The following is a 27761-nucleotide window of genomic DNA, read 5'->3' on the forward strand; positions in this document are numbered from 1 at the left end:
GGAGAAGAAAGAACGTGAGACCAGTGTATAACACCAGAGACACTTAGTTTAAGACACTTATTTGAATCAGGATTCCCACCTTACCTGATTCAAATCCCGTTTATATTGTGACCCTGTTTCCCCTTAATAAACTTGTGTTGTTTTGGAAGAACCTAATCTATTGGCTGTTATATTCTTCTGATCCTGCGGGTCCCTACCACTGGGATAAGAGAGCCTGTCAATCTTTGAAATTTGGGCTTCGGTGGCGATTCATTGGCACAGTGAGTCTGATAACCATCGAACACACCATGTAAAACTAGACAAGTTAAAGATCAAAACTTGTCTAACTGCCTTTCATGCTATTGTTAGCGCCTTTTACACTTAGTTTGATCATTTACCAGTACATCAGTCACTCTGTTGGCCATACTCAGGTTATTGTAAGAATAGTTACAGTGATATTTTGTCACAATTATATTCCTTATATCTATATTTATTGTAACCAAAATATACATGGCTCTGCTAAAACATTTCAAATAACCAGTTACATTTTTAAGGGCCCAATCCTAGTAACTCTCTCTCACAAGAGTACTCCTTACTCATACAATAAGACTACAATAAGATTTCAATAAGTCTTGGTTTCAGTAAGACTATTTTTGTGAGTAAGGACCATCTGCATTATAAAGTTTGTGCTATAAATAAGCTAGGTCACCTTGAGCATTTTGGTCTTACTTGGGTGCCTAAAGCAAATCAGCTAAATCCATATTTAGGCACGTAAATAAAATGACCTGATTTTTAGAGATACTGAATACTATAGACTCACATCAATCAGTTCAATACATATAATAAATCAGGCCACTTTTCAGTGAATTCAGGTGACTAACTTTAGGTATTCAAGTGCATCCATGCTGGCTTTAATTTTTTGTGATGTAATCATTAGTATAGTGACAAATCCTGCAGGCCTTACCTTAAGAAGACTCTAACTAAAGTTTGTGGAAGTTTTGGCTGAGTAAATCATGCAGCTTTTAGGCCATTATATGGAAATAATGCAAGCACTGGTATCAATCAATGCTCAATACTTAAATCTAGTCAATAACAAATGGTAAACTTATTAATAATTTAAAACTATTAATACTTGACCTCTGGATTGTTGAACTTGATGTTGTAATTACATGTTTAACATTACAACAGTTTAAGATGAAATTCTAAGCTATGTAAAATATTTCTTAAACGATCTGTCATCTCTGTTCGGCAGGAACATTATTGATGTGCTACAGTAAAGAGCCAATAACAAGTATTATTTTATAATTGAAAATATACTTAAGTGGATGTAGACCTCATCAAAGGTACCAGATTCACAACACTGGCACTGAAGTCCATTTCCTCAGAAGTTCCTGCATAGTCAGAAGCAGTGAAAATTTCACCCATATAACATCCTTCCACTGTGCCTCAAACCATGACCTGAAGCGACTGTCTAAAAGGAAGAGGGTAGTTTGCTATACATACCAATTCAGTCTGTGGCCTCTAATGAAGTTTCCCCTTGGTGACAGACTGCTCATTTGCTTGAAGTTTAAACATCTGGGGTACAGAGGATGTTCACTTATTTTAAAAACACTTTAATGTAGGTCAAATTTTGGACTCAAGATACAGGTTGGTCACCTTTTAACATTTCACATTTGCCATGGTGGCCAGTAAACAGTCAGGATTTGTAAAGCTGTCAGCAATTGTAAAAACTGCATTGTAAAAATTGTAAAAACTGACATACCATATTTCTCCCTATTTCTTAGGAAATAACTGTGGCAACGTTATGGTACCTGTTGTCAAATGCTAACTGTTTGAATGGTAAACACTGTGGACGTATACTTATGGTAGCTCAGAGTCAAGAAGTTCAAGGGAGCTGTAATCTTTTCTATTGATGGTGGTAGCTGGGAGCCTGTTTAATAAAATTTCAGTAATTCCAGTCTATAAAAGGCCATGTTGTTTATGTATTGCTTCCGTTAAGGTATGCTTTTTGTCTACTCTTTTCTCCAGTCAGCCTAATTTTTTTCAATGAAAGAAAATGTAGCCAATTATTATATAACATACAAGTCTGCACTTACAACTGTTGCTCATAATGAAAAAGCATGCTGCTTTATTTAGTCAGTCCCTTCTTTGAATCGTCTTGTTTCTGCCTCCTTCTTCGGAGCTGCAGCTGAAGCTGAAGCTTGTTTGTGAAGAAGAACTGCTTCCAACCCACTTCCTGTGCCAGTGCTCTCATTTCAGGGGTAATTGCACCACACAAATTCTGCACAATTTTCTCCCACAGTGTGTCAGAGTTGCATATCTATTTATAAGAAAAAGCAGGCAGGGTTATTCTGTTTTAAACAAAGATAGCTAGACATCTTCAATGTTTACTGACCATTTTGTTTGCAAAGAACAAGCATAGGGCAACACAGCACATTGTGTATGACATTAGCTTTATATATAAGAATGTGACCTTTTGGGAAAAAGCCTACAGACCTTCTTTAGGTAAACTTACAAAGATTTCAGTCCAAGTTTTGCCTAAATAAATACTGAGTCAAGGTTGTAGAATTTGACCCTTATGTTGTATGTCTTTGTTGGTCCTGTACATGGTATTATATATTCTGTAAATGATTTTCAGCTTCTTTCAGTGTAATAATGAGTTCAAAAATATTTCCCCCAACTTTGTGACAGGGAGGACACACAGGGCCTCATTGTCTGCTGATATATTATGGCACAGCTCCACTGAAGTCAATGGAACTGTGCCAGTTCACACCAGAAAATTTGGCCCATGTTATTTACAGATCATAACACAAACATATATGCATGTGTTTGTGGTAAAGAAAAAAGACCAAATCTATTTATTTGTGGTGTTATATTATCATAATGTCTGGATTTACATCAGAGATTAATTTGGGCCACTGGCAACTGAAAGAAGCTTTCACAAGCATTGCGAGCTACTCAGCACTGGAGACAGGTTGTAATTCTTAGGCGATGCTTCTGACTTTTGAATGACTGCATAAATAGAATGGTGTGGAAACAATCTTATTGGCCATTATAGCATAAGCAGAAAGAAAAAATGAAGTTATTTTTCATGTATGATACAACTATCATAAAGATTAATTATTAGGAAGATTGGGTGTATCGTTATAATCACTATATCCAACCTTTAAATTAAGTGGTCCTGGAAGATACTGAGTCTGATTCTCCCCTCACACAAGTTTTACAATGGCTTTATTGCTACAATCCCTCTGTAGTCAATGGAATTGCACTGATGTAACAGTATAATTTGGTCCCAATATCCATTCCACTGCTGAGCTATGGTAGTTATATTATCAGCATATTGCATGCTGGGTTGTCTGAGCAAAATGAGAAGACAGAGATCATGGGAAATACTGCTTCAAAGGACCTGAAAGAAGAAAAAGGGATGAATTTTAAAAGCTTTCCTAAAATTTCTGATTGTTATATTTTTCTGACTGTTCTGTTGCATCTAGGAAATTGGGAATTGTATTAAACTGAAAATAGTGGAGACTACCTTTTAGTACTTCATATGCAATATATAAAACATCTATAGTGAAAATCTCAATTCATTATTATTGTTTTCTTCTTTCAGTTCTAATGGACTTCAGAATATGTAACAACACACTAGCCAATTCTGTGTCAGAAACTTGAGGTGAGATTATGCTCTCTATTACAGAAGTAACTCCACAGAAATCATGGAGTTACACTGGTGTAAAACTAGTGTAAGTGTGAGCAAATCAGACTCTATAGTTACAGAACATTTTATGTATTAATCTCAGAAATGTTTATCTTCACTTTTGCACAGTGGATATAGCCCCCTCTGGTGGTTTTTTTAGTTCATAGAAAAGTAACAATTTTTACAGTTTAAATTAATTGCCATTATAGAACTATTTAAAATTGACAAACAAGGTAAATTTAAGGAATCCTCCTGAGCCTGTGATGGAAAATATCATGTTATTTATTTCAGTAAATATTGATATTTTGAAAAAACTCTTGCAGTGCTTGAGTGGTAGTGTTCAAATTAAGGCAACTGCTGTTATTCCTTACTTGATTTTATAAAACAGCTTCTTTTACACTGTCTTTGTTTTAAGATTATACCCAGTGAAAATACAAAAGTAAAAAATACTTTGAAACTGGCATTGGAATGGACCTAGATACTAAATTCTGGACAGAAAAACTAAGATTTTATGATTAGAATTAAACAGTGAGAAAAGAAACAAACACATGAGTATACAAGAAATAAAGGTGAACATATTTAAAAGTGTAAAATATTTTTGCTGATAAGTTGGGTCTTCTGCAAGAAAAGGAAATAGAATGTGGACAACAGTAATAATGGGATGGTGGCAAAACTAGAGATATGGGAGTCTTTGCAGGAACTTGTGGCCATGATACTTCACCAGAATACTTGGCAATGGCTGGAAATGAGAGAATGTAGCTACCTATTTCTTTAATTTATCTTGGAAAGAAAGAAAGAAAAAAGCTCTGAGTTGATAATTTGGTAATGAAAAAGGGCCCTGCTGTGTCCTGCGAGGATGCACAGTGGGGAAGGAAACGATAAAGAACTTTCTACAGTCTCACAGGAATAGCAGTCTTTTTATTCCCTTGAACACAAGGGCTGATCCAGAATAGTGCTCATGGTCAAGGTCTTCTTCCCAGAGAAAATGAGGGGGAGGGTCATGGCACTGCCCCAGCCCTACTCAGTGAAGCCAGTGATCAGGAGAGCGTACAGTGTGCCCAGTTCAAGTATGGTACAGCAGCCATGTTCACCCTTCCACTGCTGGAGGCATTGTATGTGCATGAGGCAAAAGATTCCAGAAGCGTTGGCTGGGCTGGTGAGTCTACTACATTGCCCCTATTGTGTGCTCCACTTTGCTGTCATAACTGAGCCCAATGTGGACAAGAATATTAACATAGTTTAGAAATATCATTTCTCCTCAATTGAGATTCTGAGTATCCAAAAGGTGAAAAAGAAAGGTTTACTTTGTAAAAGAAAAGACTTAAATACTACTTGATTATATGATCAGTATTATAGTGTGCACTCACTACCAGAGTGCCTCTTCATGTCAGATCATTCTGTTGCAGAGGCTCATCCTCTTTAGCATTCCCTTGTGTCCTGCATCTGCAATGGTCTGCCACCTCCATGGCCTAGCCCTCTGGCCAGGTCAGCTCTCAGTCCAGTCCCCTTCCGGGGTTAGAAGACACCAAATTAAATCTTAACTCAAAATAGCCACCTTGATGTTAAAGTCCATAATATAAACACTAGTCCTCCATAGAGAAGTGTTGTCAAGGCTAGGCCCCTGACTAGGTCAGGTTTCTTGGGTTAGGACACTGAAAATTATCTGGCTGCACACTGGCCAGTAAAACTAGTCAGTCCAAGCCAGATGGCCCTGTCCTGGCTTCACTCAGAACTGGTCCAACTCCCTAGTAAAAGCAGTCAGCCCTTTTTATATGGCCTGCTGGGCTCTGATTGGCTTCTGCCTGCTCTCAGTCCTTTTAGGTACCACAGAACCAGTTCTCACTGGTTCTGTTTTCAGCTGATTATGGGACACCTCTGTAGGCAACTCTTGGAGGTCTGAACTCTTCACTTCCAGTGAGTAGGGAACCTTTTTAGAGCAGAGTGTGCCAAGTTGGTGGGGCCTCTGGAAGGGAGCAGTGAATACCTGGTACAGCTAATCACAGTCCCATATAATACACCCCAAGTGAATTAGCCTAAAGGCATAAGAATGCAGCATTATGGACAATGCTTAACTTTTGTATATGGTTGATTCTTTGAATATGGTTGATTCAAGCAACGATACTGATAATTTTAAACTACTAATTGTAATTAATATTACATTGTGCCAAATTCTAGCCTCAGTTGCATCATCATAACCCCATTGACATCAGCAGTGCTGCATGGGTAATTTTCTTTAAAAATATTCCATTCTATGATTTCGTTAAAGTTGAGACTATCCATTAAAATTGCTTTTGTAATATCAATGACTGTATTATCCTCCATGGAGTCTGATACTGCACTTCTGAACCTTTGCAATGACATTAAAATCTTAAATATGATGACAGATTATTTATATAAAGCATGGGTCCTACCCTTCAAATACTTAATACTGCTTACTACCTGCATAATCTTAAAGGTACGTATGTGTAAATAATGTGTGTGTTAAAAGTGAACTAAATCAGAAGAATGTGCCACAGCAAAAACACTTAAAATAAGCTATAAATAATTGTTTTTACCATTTCAAATCTGTGTGAGACTTGAGAAAGCCTGGCAATATCTTCAAGCTCCAGAAAGGAAATGATGTAGAGGAGCAATGGGTCAGGAAGCCGTTCCAAGAAGTCAAAGTTACCCCGGCACAGATTGAAGATATGTTCCAGAATGTTGGCACCAAACACCACAGCAATTTGAACTGTGATTCAAAGAAACCCAATATAGAAAGAGATTTGTAAATGCCTTTACATTTCCTCTCAATGTCTGTTTTTTTGTAAGTATAGGGCTAATCTTACATGTATCTTCAAAAACCAGAACAACTCCAATTTAAAAGGTAAGCAAATACATTTCTGTATGTTTTCTAGATAAACATGTACAATTCTGAAAACCCTTAACATTAATAACATAAAATATAATATTTTAGTCCTGTTCCATGCACACAGCTACCACTGACCTCCATGGGACTCTTGCATAGTGAGGACAGGACATGGGTCAAAATCTGGACATTGACCAGCATAACTCTGACTCTTCTCTACTCACTGCTGAACTTTGATGTCAGCAAAACAGCAGCAACAAGACTTAGCTGAACTTCCAATAACATTTTGTACAGGTAAGAGCTATTAAATACAATTTTTTTATATTGTGCTATGTACTAATGAGTAGATTTAGAAAACACTGAAAGTTGCTTTCATCTTTAAAATGTTTCTAACTTAGCAATTTTGTTACATCTTTCCGGTGTTTCTTTTTTTTAAACATCTGTTCTTCAAAAAACAAAACATGGTCTTGAATGTCCTGTTTGTTAATTTAATTTTAATATGTATCTTTATTAATGATCTGTAGTACATTTTGGAGTTGTGTTTTGTTTAAGATCTAATTACAGGGGCTCTGTAATTTAGATCTGGAAGGGGATATATTCACAATGGGCTATCCTTTCATTTCAAAATAAAGGAGTTTTATTTACAATTAACAAATTTAACAAATCCAAACTAGTTTTCCTCACAACTGAGCTACAGTTCTACTAAGTAAGGAGTGATAAGTGTATCTTCTGGCATATGTTACACTCACAGAAAGATACAAATATAATAATGGATGCTAAAAGATCAAAAAGGCCTGATAAGCAATTTAATCCATCCAGGATTTTCCCTTTCAGTATATTTTAAAGTATTTTGTCTAGTCTAATTCTAAATGATGCCAGTTATGAGGCTTTCACTAATTCTCTTGAAACACTCTTTTAAAAATCTAACATCTCTCTATTAAGATATTTTTCTGATATTCAGGTTAATTTTCTTAATTGCATTCCCTTAATTCCTATGTAATTCCTTTGTACTACCTCAAGTAATTCCTTTTCTTCTGTGGTGTTTACATGTTCTTTTAATACTTGTACATAGCTATGTCCCTTTTGCTGTCATTTAACACTCAGTCCCTTCGATCTTTCTTATAAAATCAATCCATCCAGTTTTTTAATTTTCTTTTTATTCTTCTCTGAATTCTTTCCACTTTGCCTGTATGATCCAGGTCCTAAGGTACCTAACAGCAAATGCAGTATTCTGTGTGTGCTCTCACCATAGCCATATAAAGAGGGATATCACCTCCGTGCTCTGTGCTGTCTGAGTAGACAGCCCAACATTTCACGAGCATTGTTTACTGCATATCACATTGCAAGCTCATGTCTAATTTGCTGTCTGCTGCCACCCATAGATCACACTTTGGTTTACTGCTTTCCAAATACCTCAGTCCCATTTAATATCTGTGATTTGGATTACTTTTTCCTAATTGTATTGTTTGGCATCTGCTCAGTTTCAGGGCAAAATCTTGTCCTGACTCTGTATAGCCCTATTGTGGGATAGGAATGGACAGGTGATTGCCACTCACTATCACCCGAGCCCTCCTTTCAATGCAGGCCCTGCATGACTGCTCCATCATATTGGCAGAATGGCTCTTTCAGTGATCATAGATGGAAGGCCACCAAGCGTGAGACCAAAGACTCGGTACATGGAGTGGATATCAGTGGACCTCAGAAAGACCAATTTGCACAACAACCTGGCATATAATGATGAGTTTTGGAAGAAGGCTATAAAAGTCACTGATCATGAATAAGGGAAGTGGTAAGACAGAAGATAAAGGAGAGAGAGATTGCATTTGTAAAAAGTATTTTTAGAATACCTAGAACAGTTTTTGAAACAGAAAGTTTTGGAAAAGAAAGAAAAAGAAACAGTGCCCAGAATAGCTGGAAAGGATTTCTGTTCAACTATGTGCTATATGTCAAGGGAAGTTGTTACAGGGAAATTATTTTTATACAAAACAAATGTCCATGGTTAAGCCAGTACATGTACTAGTTATTGATCATCAGTAGAATGGAGAGTATCTTAAACATCAAAATTCCCAGTGGAAGTCTTTTTGATAATGCCTCACTGGTTACGAGGGATCAAGGATCTTGATCCAGGTCTGCTGGTTCTCAGGCAGTCCTCAAACTGCAGCCACTAGCCGGCAGCTTGCTAGTACCAGCAGGCAGTGTGGGCTGGTGGACCTAACAGACCACAGGCACTGCCCACGAAGCTCCCAGTTGGAGAAGTCTGGCTCTGTCCCTTGGCTTGACTCTTGACCTTGTCTCCATCACTGATCTCCGGTTCCTGGCTCCTGCTCTGACCACTAGTCCTGACCACCATTCCTCTAACCAGTGGGCATTGCTGCCTATATCCTAGTCTACAACAGTTTGATCAAACTACCAACCCCTCAGAGTGGGGTCCAGCTGAGTATGGACCCAGTGGAGCTCTCCCTAACCTGGCACTCTGTGAGCAGGTTACGCACCACCAAACAGACAACCAAGCTGTTCAGGTGTGGATCACACAGCTGGTTGCCAAGAATCAGTCACTGCAGGGGCAAGTCCCCATCAACTCTGTTCAAAGAACAATGTACTTTGGGCCTTAATGGTGACATCAGCCCCTGAGCTAGGACCTGTCATTCCCCTCCTCAGAGCACTTCAGTGAGGATTGTTCCAAATTCTGAGGTTTGTGAACCAGTACTGCCTCTTGTTTTTGCTTCACCCAAGCAAGCCAAGGTAGGCGTAGTAGTCACCTGCTATCTGGAGAGGCATTGGACTAGGCCTCTCCCTTGCTGGAGGCCAGGAGTCTGGTGACCCCGACTGTGCTCTCTCTGCCAAGGCCACCATGTGGAAATTCCAAGTGGGGTCATGCACAGCTATTTCCTATGCAGCACACTTCTGCCATCTCACATCAGACACGGAGTGAAAAGAGGCAGCCCTGCTGTTTCAGTTCCGATGGGGTCTGCAGGATGAGATCAAGAATGAGTTGGCTACCATTGAGACCCTGAAGGATTTGGATGCCTTTATCAATATTGTCATCTGGATCGACAATCAGCTTTGTGAACAGTGGGAAGAAAGAAGGTGGGCGGCACTGGAGCTGTACCCACCACTATTGTGGTCCTGCTCCGCAAGTCAAGTTGATGTAGGTTGACCTGGTCCATCTATTGCTGTCTCCTGAGGAAAGAAGGTGTCGGTGTCATTTTAACTTGTTCGTCTAATGTAGTGAACCAGGCCATGTTACCTCTGATTGCCTCATGAGGAAACAAGACCGAAGAGTTCCAGGAAAACAAGCCAGTCCAGGCCCAGTAAAGGGGACTTGCCTGAGCACTTTGACAAAATATTCTGTGTGTCTTGAGCCTTGGTCTTATCCAGAGTGTGCTGAATGCCATCAACCAATATCACATTTGCAAGTACCAGTTGAGCTACGTGTCCCACAGTGCTACCTTCCAAATCCCTCTGCCGCAGGCCCTCATTGACTTGGGTGCAGTGGATAACTTTATTGACCTGGATCCAGCCCAGATCCTGCAGATTCCCCTAAGGCCCAAGCCTATTCCAGACCTAGTAGAGACAATTGCCCACATCTCCAGTGGGCCCTGTTTTTTTTCATTTTACAGCTTTGTAATCTCATATTGTCCAGAAACCAAAAATAGCAAATCTGATGCTCTGTCCCAGAAGGGAGAACACTACGCTGACATGATGGGCTTGAATCCCAAAACCTCTAACATTCTTAAACCTCATAACATCCTGGGTGCAGTCCCCCAATCAAGACCTACTTGCCCTGATATGATCAGGAGATCCCTTCTGATGAGCAGGAAGCCATAAACAGGGAATCCCATGACATCTAAGTTAGGTTATCCCAGCTCGGATCTTCCTGGACCTCCAAGAACTACAACCCTGGAAGTATGCTATGACTCACTTTTGCAGGACATTTTGGCAGATTCAAGACCCAATGCCTAGTTTCTCATCTTTTTTGGTGGCCTTGCAAGCAACCACAGTTGAGGCCTACATTGCCTCTTGTAATGTGTGTGTCCATTCAAATGCATTGCCTGACAAACCCCTCAGCCTCCTGCAACTTCTCAAGGCTCCATCTAACCTCTGGGCAGTCATTACCCTAGATTGCATAGTAGAGTTACTTGAGTCCAGCAGGTTCACGACCATCTTGACCACCTCACCAAGAAGGCACACTTCATCCCCTGCACTTGTCTGCCCTCCATCCAGGAAACCACCTGGCTCTATTTGACTCAAGTTGTCCATGGTCTTCTGGAGTGCATCATCTCTGATCACGGTTTATAATTTATCTCCCACTTCTGGCATGAAGTTCTTCAGGTGTTAGGCATTTGTTCCTGTCTCTCTTCCACCTATCATCCCCAGTCAAATGGTCAGGCAGAAAGAACAAACCAAATTTTGGACCAGTACCTATAGTGCTACATAAACTACCACCAGAATGACTGGTCCTCAGTCATATGCAAAGTTTGCATACAATAATGCAGAACATGCCTCTACAAGACAAAGCCTCATTTTTTTTCTATTTTATCCAGAACTATCCATGACCTCTCCCAACCCAGCAGCCTTACACTGGGGGCAACAAATCCACTGGACCCAAGATGAACTGAAAACCCACCTAGAGAAGGCCTAAAGAAGCTACAAGAGCTATGTGGACTGCTGACAACAAGGACCCTCTTTTTCTGTAAGTCAGATGGTGTGGCTTTCGCCCAAACATTTGCACACAGATAGGCCATCTCTTAAACTGGATTAACAGTTCCTGGGCCCTTACTGAATTTGCTACTAAATCAATCCAGTTACCTTCGAACTCCTTTTGCCCCAATCCCTCTAAATCCACTTGGCGTTTCACGTATCACTTCTAAAGCCCCATTATCAGGATGTATTTCCTCACTGCTCCCCATCCTTAAACTCACTAATACATGTTCAAGGGCACAACAAATACGTTGTCTAGGAGATCCTTGATGCAAGAATGAGATGGGGGTAAACTCTGATATTAAAATTATTGGGAGGATTATGGTCCCAACAAAAGCTTCTGGGAGCCCACAGAAAATGTCCAGACCCCAACTTTCCACAAGGACGATCCTGGAAAACCTAACCCACTGATGACTGGAGGGCACCTTAAGGTTGGGGGTGAAGTGTGGTATCGCAGGTCTCAAACCCAGTCTGTGGGTCTCCAGGCAGTCCTCAGACCACATCCACCACCTGGCAACTCACTGATACCATCAGGGAGTGTGGGCTGTTGGACCCTAGCTCACTACGAAGCTCCCAGTTGGAGTAGATATTCGGCTCTGACCCTTGGCTCGATTCCTGACTTGACTCCCTTGCTGATATCTGGTTCCTGACTCCAGCTCTGACCACTAGATCTGACTGTCAATGTCCCAATGTATGACACTGGTCTAGAATACAGTGATGTGCACATTTCTAGATTGATTCATTGGAATTCCACTTATGTAATTCATCTGTGTTTTTATACTGAGCCCATCATCACAATATCTGAACTCATGAATATCTGGCACATGGTCAATTGTTGTTCCACTGATCTAGGTTATAAAACTTCAGTGGGTTCTGATGCCAAGAATCTTCTTAGTAAATATAAGGCAATGTCAAAGAAGTGGGTTTTACATTTTGCTCTTAAGGTTCTGAGGTTCTTGATCATCCTGGTATCTTCATGAAAGAGTTCCATAGTCATGGGCCAGATGGCAAGAAAGCTCTATCTCCTGCCCACTCCTGAGGTTGAATAGTGTATTCCACATGAAACCAGGTTGCAAGATGCAGTTAAGGACTGACTCTTTTAATACTGATTCCTTGTTAGATAATCTATAACAGCAAAATGTTTAGGAATGGGTTTTAAAAGCAATATGTAGGACCTTTAGGCACAAAGGATATTTACTGAAGACCCTGACAACAAAGACAGGAATCTGGAGAAACTCCTCTCTTCCCCAGCAACGATCTGGCTTGACATTGACAGCTGCTCAGTATCCTCATCCAGTTAGAATGTCATAAACCCATACTTTGAACGTGCCATTAATATTGTCATTGCTCTTTTTTTCATAATTTAGTTAAAATGTTGCAGGATACCCCCTACTATAATCCTCTTTTTGAGGAAATTCCCTTAGTAAATACTGTACAGATCCAGACACACAAAAAAAGTGCTGGTTAGTCCATGTAATTAGACTGATGCAAGACAAAAAGCCAACTTTTTATTTACAGAAATGTCCACAACATGCATCTACTTTATGCTAAATGGCTAACCAGAAAGCTACAATCTGATTCTTTGCTGCTTTAATAAAATGATTTTTTTTTTTTTACAAAATGCTAGTTTCTGTCTACATGTAGGTATGAATGTATTAACGTGAATTGTTTGTGGATGCGCTCACAATGTATTTAGCTATATTTATTTTATTTCTGTAAAAATATTTGACATATTATTTCTGCAGCTGATGGTGGCTTAGTCATAAGGGTATGTCTGAATCCAGGATCTCACTGAGATTCTCATGCTTAAGAGCAAGTGATAGTATTTAGTGACTTGCACCAGCTGTTCATTCTTTCAGGAACTTAAATAGATTTTCTCTCCTTCCTTTGGAATGTGAAGATCTAGAACGTGTGCCTTATACTATCTTCCATGAATGTACTGTGATGCTATAACCAGCCTTGCGAAAACATAAAAGCATAACACAGGCAAAAAATCTACTCTCTCCACCCTCTCCATCATCATGATGATTATGATGAGAACTGAATTGTTTTACTTAGCTGTCAAATACAAAAAAAATACTCTAAGCAGATGGATAATTAGTATTTTAGAAGGCTGCAGTTTAGGGTACCAACATAGGGAAAAAAAAAGAAAAAACTATTTTGAGGTATTTCTCCCAGATTATATTATGAAACCATTTTGTTCCTAGATTTTACATAATAATGGAGACTTGTTGGTGCAGCATAATGTATGAATGTTTCTTTCACTGTTAAGAAATTCAAGTTTATTGATATGGTTAAGAAAGTAGATCAATGATTTACTACTATGCAGCACATGCACTGGATTTGCTCACAGACTAGTATGCACATTTGTTATTACTACAAAAACAACAGCAAAAAATCAGTTTACGGCACTAAATGTGAATGTACATGGTTGTCATTGACCTTTGTTACTACTCTATAGAGTTTGTGAGACTGTAACAGAAATCTAATTAATCAGGATGTGTTAAAAATTTATTTTTAAGTGATTACTTCATAGGCTTTCTATTTGATGCTTTGAATGCCTGCATGGGATAGTGGCAGGCATAATGTTGTACTTGCAAGGGAATATAATTTACTTCAAGTTTACCTGATAGGAATACATCAAATTATATTTTTATAGTATCCTTTTTGTGAACATCTCTAAGCACTTTAAGTTACACAAAATCCCATAAAATGAAGACTAACTATAGGAAAGCAATGCACAAACATTTTTAGCAACTCTAGAAATACAAGGGCCAAAGGAAAAAAAAATGTGTATGTTGATAAGAATTTAACTATTTGAACAACATGCCAGGTAATCCAATACAGATGTGACATTAAACGGATCTCAAATGCCACACAAAGATTCAACAATAAATACAGTGACACAAAACCTTGGCCAGCACGTATGCATAGGTCACTGCAGAGCTGAACAAAAGCTTACTTTGGGTGCTCAGTGAAGATCCAATTACATTTGTCAAATAAATCATGAGGAAATGTTGCTAGAATTCAGCTATAAACACTGTTGGTAATCTCTGACAGGAAACAAAGGGTAGAAAATGGCGATTTATCATTCACACTATATTTTTTAGAAAACTCAGGTTGTTTTAAAAATTGGTATCACCTCTGCCAAGTTGAAACATTATGGAAGCCTACTGCATCTGAAGAAATGTGTATTAAAAATATCAGCAGTAAAAGAACTTAATATATTCAAGGACTTCTTAATCTCCTGCCAAACGATCCAATTAACAATTATTTTTGTGCTGTTTTATTGCAAATTTGTCATTTCCAAACAAAAGAAAAATTAAAAATTACGCTGTAGCAAGAGTTAAATTTAAACTGAACTAAGCTTAATAACTTAAACCAACTTGACCTGTGGTCTTGTTTTTCTTTCTATCTGAAGCTGATATATATTACCAGTTTCTTTAATCTTTCATCAAGGTGCTTGTGTTCCATCACTTGGAAGTGACATGTCTTTCAGACTATCATTAAAAAATGTGATAAACTTGAAGATATCACCTGTAACCAAGATATTTTTCTACATGTGCATATCCATGATATAGGAGGATCTAACTATACCTCTAACCTCTGCTGGTCTCTTTGGGTATGTCTACAGAGGGATAAAAAAAACCAATGGCTGGCCAGGGTCAGTTCACCTAGGCTCATGGGGCTTGGTTCCAGGACTGAAAAATCGCTGTGGAGTTGTTCAGGCTTGGGCTGGAGCCTGAGGTCTGGAACCCTGTGAGGATGGAGGGTCCCAGTGCTTGGATTCCAGCCTGAACCCAAATGTCTACACAGCAAGTTTTAGCCCTGCAGCCTGAGTCAGCTGACCTGGGCCAGCTGCGGCCATGCCACGGGTCTTTTATCCCTGTGTAGACATACCTTTTGAGTGCACTCCTTCTCAAATCTCAGGCCTTGAGCTATCACCTCTCTCAGGGTAAAATCACGTGATTCTCCCACTCTTAGACCAGGCCTTGAGCTGCATTTCCCAGGTACTAACCATAATTTCCTCAGCAGTCCCTGCTGTTCTGTTACCTCCAGTACCTATGATCAGTGGTGTTCAGTGACCAGACAGCAGTCTTAAAACAAAGTATTGTTTATTTAGAAGAGTGGTTTTCAACCTTTTTTCATTTGTGGACCCCTAAAAATTTTCGAATGTAGGTGCGGACCCTTATGGCTCTTTGATCTCTAGGATCCAAGCCTTAGAAAAACAGCCATGAAATTATTGTGGGAGTCTGAAAGTAGCATCTTCACCAATAATAACTTTGTCACTGTCTTGTAATCACCCTACAAGGATTTATTGGAAGGCAGTCTGTCTAAAGCTATTGTGTTGCCTTTCTTCTTCTTTTTCCAACAGCCCCTCATTAACTGAAATTAATACATTCATATAGGAAAGCCCAATAACCCAGCTATCTCATTAACCAGGTCATGTACAATATTTATAAAGTTACAGAGCAATGTTCCTAGATGATTACATAGCAGTTCCACATCTGCTACAATACATTTATAATTTTTTTCTAAATCTTACTCTGAAGAGATGGATCATCCAAGAAGTACTCATGAGATTCTTTAAGTTCCCCAGGCTTTGCTTCACGAAATTCACTTCTAAGAGAGATTTTCCACCATCTGAAAATTACCTATAATTGAAAAGATGTTGGAAAGAATTAATGTACATCAAATACTAGTGAATAAAATACTATTAAAATTCAGGATTATGATTATATAACAACTATTTCATTTATAAGTAAATATAAAATGTTATATTGGATCAGATCATAGCTACATCCTAATGGCCATCTCTGATGCTTCAAAAGAAACAAAGAAACAACCCCCTCCCCAAAATCCAACGACTTTAATGCACTTAGACAAGTGTGAAATGTTGTATATGCAGGGAATATTCTTTCTTGACCCCTGCAGGAAAACTGCTTGTGCTCTTAAACATGAGGTTTAATTAATATCTTGACTTGCATAACTACAAATAATCTTTTTTATTCTGCATTTAGCAGAAGATATGAGCATACCAAACAATAAAACTAAAAATACATATAATGAAGAGGCACTGTTTACATACTCTAGATGAAAATTTCAACTATAATCTGAATAACGAAAGACTTTGATGAGAAACGGGAGTACTGTTCACTAGATAGGAGGTGTTGCAGAATAAGCAAATTAGCTACCTTAATGGATCAACAATGAAAGCGTTAAGAGTTGACTTTTAAATTGTTATCTTTATGTTTCAAAATTGATACCCTATAAGATGCAGTTCCCATCTCTTAGAGCTATAGCTTCCAGCTGCCTGTGGACCCAGGAAAATAACTACATAATTTTACATTCAGTTAATATTTTTAAGGTTTACTTTGCAAAAATGGGGGCTAGTTTTTTTTAAACAAGCACATAAATGAGGAAAGAGATTAATTCAATGGTGAATCCTGTGGCCATGAACTGTGGAATACAAGGGGTGCTGGCTAATGGTCATTTTCCTGGATCTCTTTTAAAATACTATGTGCTTGAGTAGTTGTGTTAGACTCTCTCCTTTTAATATCATATTAGTATTATTTTAAATAAGCCAATCTTCACAAATCAGGAAAAACAGATACCACTGTTGTCAACAATCAAAAATCAAGAGTCTAGCCTCCAAAAATCATAAGATTGATTTAAATCTTGAGATTTTTAAAAATAGGAAATATTGGGTTCTTTTTATTTGCCTTCTGGTTTTTGAGCCTTTAAGGTGCATTTGCCTCACATTTTCAAGCTTTTCTCTGCATCTGTGGCAGAGCTGTATTACCTAGTTGGGCTAGCTGCTGCCTGACTTTCACCTTCAGTTCCAATTCTCCCAACCTTCCCAACAAAGACTCATTGTCACGCCCAGTTTTTCAAGCCCTTCTTCCAGGGCACTGTTTTATTAATTCAAACAAGACTCACAATTTACACAAACTATCAAGATCCAGGGGCTGGTCAGCCTACTGACATATGGCTAGTCACAAGAGCCAGCTTCCTCTTGCAGCCCCCCCTTCAACTGAGCCCTGTCAATCTTTAAAAGAAAAACCTGACCCCTTCTCAGCTTATAAATTGAGCAGGGCTGAACTTAAAAGAGCAGACCACTTCATTATAGCAATCATGAGGTCTGAAAACTTACTTTTAAAAAAAATGAAAGCTGAGATTTTCATGCAATATCATAATCCCAGCAACTGGGCTTTAAGAAAAACACTAAAATTTGTGAGGCTTGCAATAAAATTTCAAGAGTTGGCAACACTGAGATAAAAATGTCTACAATGGGTTTTTTTCCCCCCTCAGTGAAGTTACACCACTCTAGCTGTACCAGTGCAAACCCATATTGTAAAGCACTGACATGTACCAGGTGCCACTTACCCTGGTCTGAAAAAATCCAAGTTTACTCTGTACTTATCTGACACAGTCTCTTATCATGAGACTGCCTACTTTGTTTTACCAGTAATGCCAGCCTTGATACTCCATTTGCCCATTTTCCCCAAATCTCTGTACAACTCCTTTAATACATGGAACACCAACCCTTCTTGAGTTGGAAGCCACTACCCTTTAAATTCCTCTTGAAGATGCATGACTTCTGCAATGCCTACAAGAAATTCATTAATTAGTCTTCTGCTTATTTATCCTCATCTGTCCTCATAAAAATTCTTGACTGTATCATAGTGTGCTCTAGATTTCATTGAGTACCACTGAAATCATATTGATGTTGCACATCTTATCTCATCTACTCCCCTAAACCATCTTGTTACCTTCCCTATTGTGTTTTGTCTGAAATTAATTTCCTCAAAACCAAGATTATGGATGAAATTCTGGCCCTACTGAAATCACTGGCAAAACTCCCATGGACTTCAGTGGGGCTAAGATTGCACTCAATGACTTTTCTCTATATTGGGAGGTACCTAACACATTGTTGGGTAATATAATTAAATAATAATAATTATACACACACACACACACACACAGGCATGCACACCCCTCCTCCTTGTATCTGTAGCCCTGAAAATCCACGGATATCTGCTTTATATCTGTGGATACCTGCGGACCTTTTTTTCTGGATCTTGGATTGGATATAGATCTCAAAGTTGGGGAAGCAGCTGTCTGCAGCTCATAGTCTTTGAGGCTGCTTCTCCGCCTTGAAGATCTGGGGGTGGAGGCTGACTGCTAATCAACTGTTTGGTGCCCCCCTCGCTGGCTGGCCACCGATCAGCTGTTTGGCGTGGCCCACCGATCAGCCCACTGGGGGCTGGCTGCAGAACAGCTGATTGGCGGTGGAATAGCTGATCGAGGGGGCAGAGGGCTGGCCTCTGAACAGCTGATTGGAGGCTGCAGGGCTGCAAATGCAATGCGGATGGACATAAAAGACAGACTGTGGCTCGCGGGTCGGATACAAGTTGATTCTGGTGGATGCGGATCCACATTTTTGTATCCGTGCAGGGCTCTACTCATATCAATCCTCTTTTTTTCTATTAGCATATACTGGCTGGAGGACTAATCTCAATCTTAACAAAACTTTCAATAGGTCACTAACCAAAGGACTACTCGTAGCTAATACTTGAAGTGTGTGCAGAGTTTGGGGTGGGTGGGAAGGATGGAGCTACTGGAAGTTCTTATGTAGCAGTTTGGAACAGTCTACAAAATTAGATCAATCCTGTTATGTTGCTCAGATGTATGAAAAATCCACACCCTTGAGCATGTACTTAAAAGCTGAACTAAGTCCCCATGTAGATATTGCTATGTCAACAGAAGAATTCTTCTGTTAACCTAGCTACCACCAGTTGGGGAGATGGATTACCTATGCTGATAGGAAAACCCCTTCTGTCGACATAGGCGATGTCTACATTGAAGTACTACAGTGGTGCAGGTGTAGCGTCTCAAGTGTAGACAAGCCCTTGGACAGACAGGCTTCAGTGTTACCAACTCATTAAGAAGAGTGGAGATGTTTCACAGCTCTCTTAGGGCAAGTACTGCCTCCTTTTTTCCAAGGTCACAAAAGACCTTCTTGCAGTGGAACCTGTGTGGTTTCATTAAGCAGGGGATGGGACAGGATTAGAAAGGCCTGTGCAGCAAACTGTGCTGCTATGCAGTGTGTGATTTGTGATCTCCCACTCTATGGATTCACCAGCCACACATGAAGGCACAAGTGGCAAAAAGACTTGTGGCAGGATGTACCAGGCTTTCGCTAACCCCTGTCGAGACCCCACTCCTTTAGTGCACCCCGTCTCAGGAAGCAGCCCTTTAAGAAAAGGAGGAGAGTGACCTTTGCACCTTCAGGTTTACTTAGAAAGGCCTTTCAGGGTTAGCAGCTGGTGGAACCAGCAAGACTTAGTCTTCTAGCAGTCTTCCTGACTGGGGAACAGGTGGCAGCCAGTCAGGATCCATTAGGCCAAATAAAAAGGACTGGCTATTTCTATATAACGGCAGGTTGAATCAGGGCCCACTGGTGACCATACTTTGTGTTTAGGTCACAGAGCAAGTTTTTTATGTATTCTGCGTGAGTGCAAGGCCTAGGCAGGCTAACCTGAGTCAGACATTGAACTACTGAAAATTAGGTAAACTCACTTTGCAAGACATCCACTGGCTCAGGCAAGCTGGTGATAAGGCTATGTTAGTCCTGGAGCAACAACAGCATAGTGTCGCTGACACAGAATGATCAGATAGTAAGGATTTCCTTTCTAAAAGTCCACTTTGCTGTGGCCTGGATTTCTGCCTTAGAATCTTTTCTATTGTTTCAGGTTGTCTGTAAGAAGATTCCAGAGACTGAACTGCGTTATTTACAGGAGGTTCACATTCAGAAGTTATAGTCACAAGCATAAAGCCTGAACATTTGTGCTTAAATTTTCCAGAATGTAATCTAAATTTGGGTCTCTAAAATTTTTGGGTGCCAAACTTTGGACATCTAGAATCCTGCTGACTTGTCATTCAACTTTAATTTTATTTATTTATTTTTAAACAAAAGCTTAAATTCCATAGAAACTGTTAGGTGAGGCCACACTTTGACCAGGTAATGTTTCCTTCCTTGAAATTGGGTGTGGATTTGTCGTGGCCTGCTTGTATTCTGGTAGATATCTGATGTACAGTCACAGTCAATATGTTTAAGTAAAAGCTTAGTATATTTTTAATATCAAATCTAGCCAACCAAAGAACACTTATGATTTATAGTATGCTTCTTTTAAATACTATAAAAATGTTGCCTAGTTGCATTTCCTGGCTTATTTTGTAAGCATCCTTTGGGCAAAATTTCACAGTAAATAACCAGTCAGGCTTAACTACAGGGTTCTTTTACAGAATATTTAATAGATAGACAGAGGATATACATGTCTAGTTTTTCAATTTCTATCTTATTTTAAGCACACATACAATCGTAGTATAGTTGAAGACATACTCCCCCAAAAATTAATATCCCATTATTTTCCCCAAATTGGAGATACAAGCTAATCATGCCGCAGGTTCTTTGCAATACAGGGTAACTACAAGAAGTAGTTGCCCCTTTTAAAAGAAAACTAAAGTAAACCCATATTAACTATCCCTTGAATCTACAAGTTGTTAGGCTAAGAAGAAATCGCAGCCTTGCATAAACATATATTTTATAAATTTTAAAATTGGTATTTCTGAACCTAGTATTACAGGCAGGTAGTCATCTTACTAAAATGTTGTCATTTGTGACACCAGCAGTGTGAGAACGCAATGGAAGAGAGACTGTAAACCAGTTACCATTCTGTTTTAATAGTGATTTGACTATTTTTTAAACATTTAGCTCTAGATTGCACTTAAGACATAATCCACAGTAGGGGCAGTGAAATGATCAACTGCCCTTGCAACAGCTCTTGAAGACACATTGTCTCTAAAAGTGCAGGGAAGACCGATGTGAAGGGCTAACTTCAGTGGCCTTTGTAGAAGGGATGGGGAACAAGTAGAGGTGACACCATGACTCCATTTCCTCCTCAGCCTCTCCAGGAGGCAGTGCCACTGGACTCGTAGGGTAGGATCCACAAATGCTGAGTATCATGGTGCCTAACTTTAAGGTGCCTATAAAATCACTGGAACAACACTGCAATCCACAAAGCTTGAGTTAGGCACCGAGGCTCCCGAATGCAATGGATGGGCAGAGATACACACCTAAGTATTGATTTACAAAAGGAGCAAACATGCTAGACAAGTAGCTGCCTAAACTAGCCAATAGGAGATGCCAAGTGAGAGGGATGTGTGCTAAACCCTGCCCCTTTCTCAGAGATAGGCACCAAAGTCCAGGCTGCAGGGAGGCACTTCTCTCTGCTTAGCCATGAACAGGAATCTACCATCTGCAGTCAGGCAGCTTAGCACCTAAGATGTTTCTCGAGTGAATGAGTTAGGCACCTACATCATTCCACACAAAATGGTCGTGCCCATCTTATAATTTAACTCAGTGGTTAGACCAACTGTCTGGAATAGGGGAAACCCAGTTTCCACTCCTCCATACTGTCACCTGGGGGGGAGGGGGGGGGGAAGGGATTTGAACAGAGGACTGCCACTTCTTAGGTGATTCAAGTATTTATCCACAGTACAAGAGTCACTTGGCCAGAGAGAGTGAGAGTGAAAATGACTTTGTAGTCCAGTGGTTAGGGCACCCATGTGGATGATTGGAGACACTGAATCCAGCCCCCTTCTCCAATAATCCTTTCATTATTTATTTACAGTAAAACAGCTTCAGCAGAAGAGACTGAGGTAGTCCCATAGCTCAGTAGCTAGCGCATTCTCTTAAGAAGTAGAACACCCCTATTCAAATCCCTTCTTCCGCTCAGTTGTGGGGGAAGGAGGGGAGAATTGAAGCTGACTCTCCCACAACGCAAGAAAGTGCTCTAACCACTGGGCTAAAAATTACAAAGTGGGTACCACTCCTCCATCCATATTTTGAATGGGACCCAATCTGTTGGTGTGCTCAGTGGTGCACCTACTAGATCAGGCCTTGCATGGAATTTAGGTGGCTGAATGTACAGATTACTCTAGTTTTTGAATCACTGCGAGGATTAGGTGAGAGATAGCTACCTGGATGCCTAGTGTGAGGCAGCGCTGTGCATGCCCAGAGAACATAAGAATAGTCATACTGGATCAGACCAGTGGTCCAGCTAGACCACTATTCTGTCTTCTGATAGTGGCTTCAAAGGCAATGAACAGAACAGGGCAATCATCAAGTGATCCATCCTCTGTTGTCCAGTCCCAGCATCGCGTAGTCAGAGGCTTAGGGACCCCAGGGCATGGGGTTGCATCCCTGACCATCTTGGCTAATAGTCATTGATGGACGTATCCTCCATGTGCTTATCTTATTCTTTTTTGAACCCCAGTTACAGTTTTGGCCTTCACAACAACCCCTGGCAATGAGTTCCACAGGTTGACTGCATTGTGTGAAGAACTCCCTTTTGTTTGGTTTAAATCTGCTGCCTATTAATTCCATTGGGTGACCCTTGGTTCTTGTGTTATTTGAAGTGATAAATAACACTTCCTTATTCATTTTCTCCATACCATATCCCCTCTCAGTCATTTCTTTTCCAACCTGAACTGCCCCAATCTTTTTAATCTCTTCTGGTATGGAAGCTGTTCCATACCCTTAATAATTTTTGTTGCCCTTCTCTGTATCTTTTTAATTTCTAATATATATTTTTAGAGATGGGGCAACCAGAAGGGAGACTACACAAAAATGAGGAAGCTATTTAAAAGGAAATTAAAGGAATAGTCACAAAAGTAAAATGCCTGCAAGCTGCATAGAAACTTTTTAAAAACACCACAAAACAGGCTCAAATTAAATATATACTCCAAATTAAAAATATAGTAAGAAGACCAAAAAAATGCCACCCTGGCTAACCAAGAATGTAAAAGAGGTAGTGAGAGGCAAAAAGACATCCTTTTAAAATTGGAAGTCAAATCCTGCTGAGGAAAATAGAAAGGAGCATAAACTCTGGCAAGTCACATATAAAAGCATAATTAGGAAGGCCAAAAATGAATTTGAAGAGTAGTTAGCAAAAGACTCAAAAACTAACAGCAATTTTTTTTTTTAATTCATAAAAAGCAGTAAGCTTGCCAAACAGTTAGTGAGGCCACTGGACGATCAAGGTGCTAAAAGGAAGACAAGGCTATTGCAGAGAAACTAAATGAATTCTTTGCATCCGTCTTCATTTCAGAGAACGTGAGGGAGATTCCCACACCTGAGCCTATCTTTTTAGGTGACCTACCTGAGGAACTATCCCAGATTGAGGTGACAGTAGAGGAGGTTTTGGAAGAAATTCATAAATTAAACAGTAATAAGTCACCAGGGCTAGATGCTAGTCACCTAAGAGTTCTGAAGGAACTCAATGTGAAATTGCAGAACTACTACCTTTGGTACATAACCTGTCGCTTGACTTAGCCTCTGTACCAGATGACTGGAGCATACCTATTGCAATGCCAATTTTAAAAAAAGGCTTCAGAGGCAATATTGGCAATTACAGGCCAGTAAGCCTAACATCAGTACCAGGCAAATTGGTTGGAATTATAGTAAAGAACAGAAATATCAGACACATAGATGAACACAATTTGTTGGGGAAGAGTCAACACAGCTTTTTCAAAGGAAAATTATGCCTCACCAATGTATTAGAATTCTTTGATGATGTCACTAAACATGTAGACACAGGTTATCTAGTGGATATAACATACTTTGACTTTCAGAAAGCCTTTGACAAGGTTCCTCACCATAGGCTCTTAAGCAAACTAATCAGACATGGGATAAGGGGGAAGGTCCTCTCATGGACCAGTTACTGGTTAAAAGACAGAAAACAAAGGTAGGAATAAATGGTCAGTTTTCAGAATAAAGAATAGTAAATAACAGGGTCCCACAAGGAGATGTATTGGGACCAGTGCTGTTCAACATATTCATAAATGATCTAGAAAAAGGGAAAGGTAGCAAAGTTGGCATATAATACAAAATTATTCAAGGCAGTTAAATCCAAAGCTGACTGTGAAGAGTTACAAAGGGATCTCACAAAACTGGGGGACTGGGCAACAAAATGGCAAATTAAATTTAATGTTGATTAAATGCAAAGTAATGCATATTGGAAAATATAATTCCAATTATACATACAAAACAATGGGGTCTAAATAAACTGTTATCACTCAAGAAAGAGATCTTGGAGTCATTGAGGATAGTTCTCTGAAAACATCTGCTTGATGTGCAGTGGCAGTCAAATAAATTAACAGAATAGTAGGAACCATTAGGAAAGGGATAGATAATAAGACAGAAAATATAGAAATATATATGTACAGAAAATATATAAATCCAAAGTATGCCCACATATTGAATTCTGCATCATTCCATCAAGTTTCTGTGATGAATATTATATTAATAGCCTGATGTAATATCAGGCACTCAAGTTTACCTATCTTAGTATTTATACTTCTAGCATTTGTATCCAAGCATTTATAATATTTGTCACTTTTTAGCTGTCTGTCTTCGTGTGATGTAATTAAATGGGACTCTTCTTCATTTCACTGTTTCTCTTGGGAACTTTTACCTGAAAACATAGGTGCTGAGTGAGTTAGGGACTTCCAGGGTTTGGTGGGAGTTTTGTGGATAGCAGTGGAGACAAACCGGCACTTTGACACCCAAACTGGAGACTTAGGTGCCCAAATCTGGGGTACCTTAAGTACCTTTGTGGATCTGGGTCTTAATTCTTTTGCTTCATGAGAACAAGAGCAGCCATAAAATTGAGAGGAGAGTCAGGGGAAGAGAGGCTCCATTGCTCCTGTCCCACCTTGTGCATAACTGAATCACCAACGTCCTTCTAGGATGTCAAAAACCATTGTTAAAGCAGGATGGAAACTGGCTTACACTCCTTTCTATTATATTCTGTTATTGTCAGAAGTGACATTTCTTTTCAAAGAGCTGGCTACCTCCAGCACAGAAATGCCAAGTGTAATTAAAAACAAACAAATTTTTTCTTCTGATAAATTAATAAACAAATGTTGGGCCTGATCCTCAGTCTGTAAATCAGCAAAGTCAGGATCTGGCTTGCTGTTTTAAACGTAAACACACACCTTATTCCAATTTAGTGATGGCTGGTGTCCAAAATATCCTTGCACCAAAAAGCCTCCAAAATGAAACTTCCTACATCAAGAAAGTTCAGATAATACGAGTCAGTCCTGTTTTTCAAGGAAATGCACTGGATGATTGTTTCACTAGGCTTACCATTGAAAGCTTGGGATTCCTTGTAAAGCTATCTAGTAGTACTGTTAGAATAAAACCGCTAACGAAAGTAAACTATAACAAATATTATCAGAATAAAAAATGTTAAAATTAAATGATTTAAATATGGTTCAGAAGGGTTTGTTGAACAAGGATAATTATTCAATAAAAGACAGTCTCCAATTCTGAAAACACTTATGTATATACTTAAGTTCATGCACAAGCAGTCCCATTGCTTTCAATGAGACTACTCCTGTGCTAGTTAAGCATATGTTTAAACTTTTATTCAGTCAGGACCTAAGTGAAATTTTAAATATACTATAAATTGAACATTTGAAATAGTACCATTAAGACATGGCATACAATTCTGAATAAAAGAGAAGTACAATATAATTTAAGAAGTGCAATGTAAAAAATAGCTTAGTTATAAAAAAAAAGTTGCATTGAATTTCAATTGCATTTAGGTAGTACATTATTTCATGGAAAACTAGTAATTTTTAGTACTGCTTTTGGGCCTAATACTGTAAAGACTTATGAATCTGCTTAACTTGACACTGTGAGAGTAATCGCACTGAACTCAAGGAGACTATTCATAATGTGTTAAATTAAGCAAGTGCATAATAAGCTTGGTGTGATCCACAAATGTTATAAGCATACTCTCCACTCCATTATCTAAATCATTAATGAAAATATTGAATAGTACTGGACATAGGACTAACTGCTGTGGGACCCCACTAGATACACTACCCCAGGGGGCAACTGATAACTACTCTGTAAGTATGGTCTTTCAACCAGTTGTGCACCCACCTTATAGTAATTTCATCTAGGCCACATTTCCCTAGTTTGCTTATGAGACTATTATGTGGGCCTGTGTGAAAAGCCTTACTGAAAATAAAGATGTATCACATCTACTTATTCCCGCCATCCACTAGGCCAGTGACCCTGTCAAAGAAGGAAATTAGGTTAGACTGGCATGATTTGTTCCTGATAAATCTATGTTGGCTATTACTTATCACTCTAGATGATTACAAATTGATTGTTTAATCATTTGTTCCAGTATCTTTCCAGGTATCGATGTTAGTCTAACTGGAGTGGAGACGATGCTTATAAAATTTGTGGATGACACCAAGCTGGGAGAGGTTGCAAGCACTTTGGAGGACAGGATTAGAATTCAAAATGACCTTGAGAAATTGAAGAATTGGTCTGAAATCAACAAGATTCAATTCAATAAAGATAAGGACAAAGTGCTAAGGAAGGAAAAGTCAAATGCACAATTAGAAAATGGGGAGTAACTGGCTAGGGTGTAGTGCTGCTGAAAAAGGAGCTGGGAATTAGAGTGGATCATAAATTGCATATGAGTCAGCAATGTGTTGCAGTTGTGAAAAAGGCTAATATCATTCTGGGATGTATCAGTTATACAGGTAAAAGAGTGCTTATGCTGGTATTGCTTATTCTGATTTGGGATCGATAAAGCATTTTATATTGGTATAGCTGTACCTACACTAGAACTTTTACCCATGTAATTATGTCAGCAAAAAATCACATATTTTACTGATATAGCTATGCCAGTAAAACTTTTAAAGACCAGCCTAGTCTCACTGAAAGTCAATGGGATGAAGGAGCCTAAGTCATTTTTGAGAATGCATTTTAGGCACTTTTAAATATTTTACCCATAGACTCATCATGACACCTAAAAGATGGATGAACACAGTGTCAGAAAGTTTTGTAATAAGCCCAAGATTTATTTGGAATACAAGCCCAATTTGCTGCATCAATAACACACTAATATTTGCAGAAACCTACAATGAAATTTAAAATAACTAACTGTCCTATAAATGTAAAGAGCAGAACTGATTTGAGAGTGGCCAACTGCAGTGACATAGATTCAAGTAAGTGAACTCTTATTTGGCCCTCCTGGAATATTTTTGCTGAGGAATAATAATAAATAATGCATGTGGACAATTGTTTCATATATGGCTACCAACTGCAGACTATGGTTATCTTAAAAGAAAGAAGTAGTTTGCCTGCAGTCCAGGCACCAATTAAGATCCAATAAGATTTCACTGGGGTTGAGATAAAAGAAAAAGGCATATGTTAACTAGGAAAACAATATGACCTTTGCATAAACAAACATTACCCCTCTGTCTTCATACAATTTAATAAATGAAATATAAGCATTTCACTGAATGTTTTTGAATATTCAGTTAATGAAGTTATGCCCTATATGATAGTGGACAAAATTAAAAAAGCTATTTAATTATTTTGGAGCAATTACTCAATAATTGGCTTTTAATAATTAATTTCCTCTGATCACATTTATTGCAGTGGGA

At 39.0% G+C, this 27761-nt stretch overlaps 1 protein-coding gene across 1 annotated transcript in view; it reads right to left on the reverse strand.

Moving 5' to 3' along the window:
• Positions 1–1571: 1571 nt before the first annotated feature.
• The window catches only part of FBXO36 (F-box protein 36), a 54233-nt gene continuing 28043 nt past the window's right edge, over positions 1572–27761 (reverse strand). The window contains exons 2-4 of the mRNA XM_067541872.1: positions 15766–15874; positions 6229–6401; positions 1572–2299 (exon numbers count right to left, since the gene is read on the reverse strand). Coding sequence (XP_067397973.1) covers positions 2108–2299; positions 6229–6401; positions 15766–15874 — 474 coding nt within the window. The 3' untranslated portion in view covers positions 1572–2107. The remainder of the gene's footprint in view (positions 2300–6228; positions 6402–15765; positions 15875–27761) is intronic.

The sequence above is a fragment of the Emydura macquarii genome, unplaced genomic scaffold, assembly GCF_026122565.2.
Source record: "Emydura macquarii macquarii isolate MOO-44397 ecotype Brisbane River unplaced genomic scaffold, CSIRO-AGI_Emac_v2 contig_18, whole genome shotgun sequence".
NCBI lineage: Eukaryota > Metazoa > Chordata > Testudines > Chelidae > Emydura > Emydura macquarii.